General features: G+C 39.1%; 1 protein-coding gene across 1 annotated transcript in view; it reads right to left on the bottom strand.

Annotated features, from left to right (window-relative positions):
* Window positions 1–1,902: 1,902 nt before the first annotated feature.
* gc (GC vitamin D binding protein) overlaps window positions 1,903–6,818 on the bottom strand; it is a 33,604-nt gene continuing 28,688 nt past the window's right edge. The window contains exons 9-12 of the mRNA XM_016250937.1: window positions 5,982–6,114; window positions 4,873–4,967; window positions 4,636–4,747; window positions 1,903–2,075 (exon numbers count right to left, since the gene is read on the bottom strand). Of these exons, the coding sequence (XP_016106423.1) occupies window positions 2,037–2,075; window positions 4,636–4,747; window positions 4,873–4,967; window positions 5,982–6,114 (379 nt within the window). The 3' untranslated portion in view covers window positions 1,903–2,036. The remainder of the gene's footprint in view (window positions 2,076–4,635; window positions 4,748–4,872; window positions 4,968–5,981; window positions 6,115–6,818) is intronic.

The following is a 6,818-nucleotide window of genomic DNA, read 5'->3' as shown; positions in this document are numbered from 1 at the left end:
CCCTGAACAGTTTTAGTTGCAAGTTCATCTGTTTTTTAAATGTTACTACTTGTTTTAAAATGTTCAGAGAACATTCAGAAATAACGTTCCCATAATGTTTGCAAAATTATAAACTGAAATGTTCCCTTCACTTACCAAAAAGTAGTTTACTTCAAGTTTTTTTTAGTAAGTATACTTAAGTAAAGTTCAAGTATATTTTTAAGTATACTTTATGTAGTAAGTATACAAATATCAGTGTACTAGTTTAATACTTGTAAGTGTACTATTTCAATACTCCTTGGGACTAAATTGGCCCACTTTCTAGTATATAAAAGTATACTTTTAAGCATACTTTAAGTATAACAGTAGTAAACTTCCAAAGCTTGACAGTTATTATTACCTCTTCGTTGGTCGACATTTTACTCCATAATGTTACATAGTTTTGATACCGTTTTTCATTTCAGGCGAGGCGCATCTCAAACGCACCTGTTGGCATGATTGAGAGCAAAGGTCAGAGGTCACGGGCCTACGGCAGGGTGTGGCCAAGTAAAAAATAAAACATCTCCAAAAAATCGCTAGTTCTATTTAAATATAGCTCAAATAGCTCCTTGTCGCATAATTTTTTTAAAAAGTCGCAGCTACAATGAGAAAGTAGCTAAATTTGGCGACAAAATCCCCAAATTGGCAACACTGCTTCACTTGTGTTTTTTGGAAATTCTGTGCAGAAGATGTGTACTAGCGCCCTCTACTGTAAAACATGGAGTCTAGGAACACAAGTATAGCTAAAATATATTTAGACTTTTTCTAAGTATAAGTCAAGTACACTTAAATGTCATTTTAAGTATATTTCTGAGAAGTACATAAAGCCCATTTCTGAGAAGTACATAAAAAGTAGACTAAAAGAATACTTTCCTATTTTTTATTTAAAAGAAGTATACTAATAGCACACTTGAATAAACTTCTTTTTCGTAAGGATTACCAAAAAAAAAATTCTAATACATTTAAAAATCTATGAATTTTAATTGTTTAGATAACGTTTAGAAATAATGATTTTATAACTCAATGGAAACGTTGGGTTCATTGACATTATGGCTCCATATCGCTCTAAGATCCTCATGTGATCAAAACAAACCATTAGCATTTTAAATGGGTATAGTATAAGAATCCTGTTGAAGAAAAATGTTGAAATGGCTCACTGCTGGCGATGGCTTGGGTGAAATGAAATAGCCTATCCAAGGCCTCCATAAATGCAATGTTTGAATGGGGGGCGTTCAGAAGAACCTGTTTCATGGATTTGGACTGTTGAATAAGTACTACAGTTAATCAGTGCGCATTGTTTTGCATTGAAAAAAGGGTGCATTTTACCTTGATTGTCACTCATATGTGTGAATGTCATCTTAATGGTGCTTTGTGTTTTACTTCCTGCTATGGAGTGCTTTATATTTTTCTGACTGCCAATAAAATGTATAAAGGAGAATCTAAAACCCATCTTCACAAAATATATTTTAATTTAACTTGTAAATCTTATCAGGAACCTGACAAGGAGATACGTTAAATTTCTCAGGTAATTCCACAGCACCTACAATAACTTATATTCTATTCACAAGTACACTTTTTTATTTAACAAAATCTTTTTTTTGTGCTAAAATGTATTGAAATCGACAGTATACAACAATAAACCCCATTAATTCACACATTTCTTGTCAGTCACTTTGCTAAGAAAAACTTTTTTAAATGTACATGAAAGCAAATGCAAAATGGAAGAGTCTTCCCATGTGTGATGAAACACCATAGCAACAACAGAAATCATCTTATCGTAGACATTGTTGTTCACGTTAAAGGTTATTCTAATACAATCACACTGCAAATGCCACAAGTCTCATGAGCTAAAAGAGCAAAGTGAACAGAGGACAACAAACAAACTCTTTGCAGCAAGTGGAAAGTTTATTTAAAGAGAATAAAACATCTCATATGGTGAGAGGGATGACATTTTCTATTAGAGAGGGAATTTAGAAGATCTCTTCATCCAATATAATTGTTGGCGCACAAAAGAGTCTTTAAACAGTGTCGTCGTCATATTTAATAACATCCTCTGTCTGAAAAAGAAAACATGAGTTTTAATCAAACCTGATTTTAATAACTGTATTAAAGTCTATTAATTAATTCAAACGACCTGCAACCTGATCTGAGATCTGCTTGTCCTGGTGATGAACTGTTGGGACGAAAATTCTGTCAACATTTCTTCTGTTTAACACAAAACCATTGACTTCCATAGCCAGCGTAATAATCAAGGAACTTTGCTGCCGTACCATGGGTGCAGCAGGCGCTATGATATTACGCAGTGTTCCTTTAAATGTGGACACATGTGCAAAGGCACGGGGTGGGGGGGGTTGCAGGTGGTAACGCTGTGCCACTATTTGCTGAAAACAAGAGTGCTGGAATCTACAAAACCACTTTTTCTGAGAGCGAGGACTGTCAAGTCAACTGTCAAGCCAAAAGCACATGTACGCACCCACACATGTACATTTGCAGTACCTTCTGGTAGCTGGAGCTGGGAGAAACAGCGAACATGCTGTCCTCTCCAAACACTTCTGCCCAGTTCCTCTGACAGGCCTTCATACGATTCTTAAAGTGATACTCGTTATCAGGGTTAAAAGCCTGTCAATAAAACAGTACAGGGAAACAAGTTTAGCCCAAGACGGCCTGACATAGGTCCATATTCACAATATATTTGCAATTAATTTGTTGGTGATAAAAAATTGCGCAACTCTCGAAAGATTGATCGTTCCAGCCACGCTGTTCCAAACCTGTATAGTTTCTTCCTTCTGTTGAACACAAAAGAAGATATTTCAAAGAATGTTGGTAACCAAACAGTTCTTGGTCCCTGTTGACTTTTATAGTATTGTTTTCCCAAGATACTATGAAAGTCAATGGCTACCGGCAACTGTTTGTTCACCAACATTCTTCAAAATATCTTATTTTGTGTTAAACAGAAGAAAGAAACTCATACAGGTTTGAAATGACATGAGGGTGAGTAAATGATGACAGAATCTTCATTTATGTTTGAACTTTTAAGTTTCTTTTTTACTAAGTTTATTAAGTCTATCTTGTATATATAATTATAAATTTTTTTTGCAAATGATTTATTCTGAAGCAATATTCTTATCAGTTTTCTGTCAGCTGTGGCATAAATAAGCATGTTTTTTATATTTAATTCAAGAGCATTTTTACCTTTATAAAGGGCAAAGCATTGAATAATGTTGAGATTGTTTTAAATGTTTTACAAATAAGAATGGTGGAAATTATTATTTTTAACTAAATTAAAACGCCAGTAGGTGCCAGTAGTGAGCGTTTATTGAGTGAGTTACCGAGTTGTTCATTTAAGCGATTCATTCAAACGGCAGATTCATCAGATGTTTATGCATGGTCTTTGATTCAACCGATTCGCTCAGAACACGGAATCATTCAGCAATGAATCGGCTGTTTGCTGCGAGGTGCACTGTTTCCGCCTAAAATGTAAGTGACCTAATATTATTGTAGCCTACTTGCTTAACTTATTGAACTATTAAACAGTCGTAATGGTGAAAACGTTGTGTGATGTTGCCTAACTAACTGTATTTTAAATATAAAAACTTTTCATTTAGAATTTTTACCTCAGCATGCTTACTTATCTGGCGTTAATGACGCGTTAATGTTGAGCCCTGGAGTCTAATGGCGCTTTTCCACTGCGTGGTACGACTCGGCTTGGCTCGGCTCAGTACGGCACAGCACGGTTCGGTTCGGCACGGTTTGCGTTTCCACTGCAGTTCAGTACCGCTTTAGAGTGAGCGGGATTATTCACATGTCATTATAGTTGCACCGCCTCTACTACCACGACTCCTAAAAAAGCTTTTTCACTCCACGTAGCCCCATCAAGCTCTCGCTGGATCCGCTCCTCTACTATCAACGAGAGGAACGTCTGTTCTTCCGCAACAGACAACACAACTTTTTGGTTGTTAAAAAAAGGTGCACTCGTTCAAAACAGTTGCGTTCGATCCTTTGCTGTGTGTTCTGATTTTAATCTAGCGGTTCTGTTGTGTTTGTGTCGCAAATTCAGTGACGCAGATAGTGACGATTCTCCCTGGCCAATCCGTGATCAGCAGAGTTTACACGTCACGTTTTGGTAACGGTACGGTTCACTTGGACCCCCAACTGAAATGGTACTAAAAAAAGTACCAGGTACTGTACCCAGTGGAAACCCCCCCAAAAGTGAACCGTACCGAGCCTTACCGTGCCGTACCATGCAGTGGAAAAGCGCCATATGTGACGGGACTCAGCCCCAGACGGCCCTGGCCCAATTTAAACCCTGGTTGTAAGTATAAATCTAACACAATTTAGCTTGGTTTATGCTAAAAACAGGAGGGAAAAACTCTTTGCCTGGGGGATAAGAAAAATAAAATTAATTATTGTCAGGTTCTCTGAGAACAAGTCCAAATACTTTTTTCACATTTTTTATATGATTTTAAAGATGTTTTTTCTTCTGCATCGTTAAAACATCATTATCTATCTGATAATTCAACTATAATATAAAAACAATCATTGTTGTAACTTCATTACACTGCAAAATGTTCTATGGCTAAAACTTTTCAAAGGTCAATGTTAAGTCAGTGTGCTCACCAGCTTTTGACAGAGTTGTGCCGGGGAGCGCTGAGAACAGCAGGATATGGCCAAGTCCAGCCATGCTTGTGTCTGCTTCTCCCCTCCCTCCCCCTGCACCTTCTTCTGCATCCTGCAGGGAATAAAGCATTGATGAAGAGTTTTCCACTGATCTACAACCAGCTCCTTCCTTTCAAATGCCCTGTTGTTAAATAACATCTACTGACGATGTTGTTTTCTAGTCTAACCGTGACTTACAGAGTTTTGACTGCAGGCAGGTCCAGTCTGAAGTACCGCGAACAAGTGTCATCCAACTTGGACAGAAGTGCCTGAGTCTTTTTCAGTTTACTCTCCTGTCCGATAAAAGTTGAGAGAGAGAAAAAAAATGAAAGAAAAGTTTGACCAGTAATCCACCCCTTAAAATCAAAAATTACTATATACTGTATTTTCCTCGTCAATGTTCAAAATCAAGCAGCGGGAGAGAAGATGAGAGTACCGTGTCGTTGTTATGAAAGCTCGGGCTTGGATAGCACCCAGCGAGTACAAAGAGCCCCCTGTCGCTCTAAATTAATTGAAATCTCGCAACACTCTCTCAGTTGGTGAGCGAGCTCCATTTGTGCATGCTAATGATGTACATTCATTCTCTGGATACAGATGCAGTTGTGCCCTTCATTTAGATGCTCTCACCAGCAACTCTTTGCACTTCGCCATTTACTGTATGTGGAAAAAACAGCGAGCGAGCTGATAATTGGAGGATCTGCAAGGGAAAACTGAAAGGCTAAATTAACCAAACGGTGACATGCTTTAGATCAGGTGACCTGTGAGATTTTGACATCATTGTCAAGCAGGGAAAAGTAGTTCTCATAGAGCTCCAGTTACAGCATTAAAATAGGATTTCATCAAGGTTATTTTTCTCAAGCATTTTTATGCAATGCTGTCTACCTCAACTCAGTGTGATTTCGTCTTGTATTATTGGCAAAAGGACCTTGGAATCCATCAGCATAGCGTTTCAGCTCTGATGAGAGCTTCAAACAATACGATCCCAATCTCAAAACCAATATGAGGCTTCACAGCAAAATGAAGTCACTCAAGTGAGACATTGTGCTGCAAATGATCTATACTTGCATCAAAAAGATTGCAGCCTCTCACAATAGCCGTCCACGCAGGGTTTGAGCTATCTTACTGTCACAAAAACACTTGAAATCTAAAGAATGGCCTGGTTGTGTAATTCAAATAACTGAAAATCTTGCTGCTAAGCACAGAACATGTGGTTTCAAATCTACCTGTAATGAAACAAAGATCTCCTCCTGTCATGAACCAGAGACTGGTAGATCATGTCAGTCTCAGGAGGAAAAGCGTCATCTCACCTTCTCTGTTAAACACGTTGTGATGTCAGCAGATGAGCAGCAGGCCGTTACTGTGTTCTTGATTCGATCGAGAACGGTCGTCAGCACAGGGAGAGAAATGGAGGCATGATTCACTCCAGTTAGAAACAAGTATCTGGAAACACACACACACACACACATGTATATAAATACATAAACACGCTTTGGATTTCATTCTATACATTGACTTCTGGATACATGCTATTTTGTAATTCCCCTGCTGTGTCATATACATCATGAGCTTATTCTTTTCTCGTGGCCACTACTATAAATGCTAGTTCCCCTTCAGGAACTCGAGCTGTGTCGAGTTGCTTCGGGAACGCCCCTGCGTGACCGCGTTCTGAAGCATGTGTCAAATCAGTCCAATGGAGACGTCACGAGCGGGGAGACGTAAGCACCAGAAAGTATAAAAGCGCATCCAGCAGAGCGCAAACCAGCTTCTGCTCTTCAGTAGCGCTCTGTGTATGTGTCTGTCTATTTACTGTTGTCTTGTCAAGCATATACAAAAAACAATCATGAAAAAGTCTATGGCGAGCAAACGGCATTACAAATGTTGTGTTTCTCCCTGCCCACGATATCTGACGGCGGGGGATACACATAATTTGTGTGTCGTTTGTTTAGGAGCGGAGCATGCACGGTCAGCTTTCGAGCAGCTGATTGTCATCACTGCGAGTTACTTTTGCTGTGTATGCTCCGCTCTCGCCTGGCTGTGTTTGATGAGAGCGGCCAGGCTTGAGATCCCACTGGCAACGGTCCCGCTGTTGCCGAGGCACAGCACAGACTGTTGTCGTGGGGATCGCGGGTGGATTTAGCGGAGGG

The sequence above is a fragment of the Sinocyclocheilus grahami genome, unplaced genomic scaffold, assembly GCF_001515645.1.
Source record: "Sinocyclocheilus grahami isolate Dianchi unplaced genomic scaffold, SAMN03320097.WGS_v1.1 scaffold1016.1, whole genome shotgun sequence".
Lineage (NCBI taxonomy): Eukaryota > Metazoa > Chordata > Actinopteri > Cypriniformes > Cyprinidae > Sinocyclocheilus > Sinocyclocheilus grahami.
Note: the sequence above shows the minus strand (reverse complement) of the source record. Positions and strands in the feature narration are given on the sequence as shown.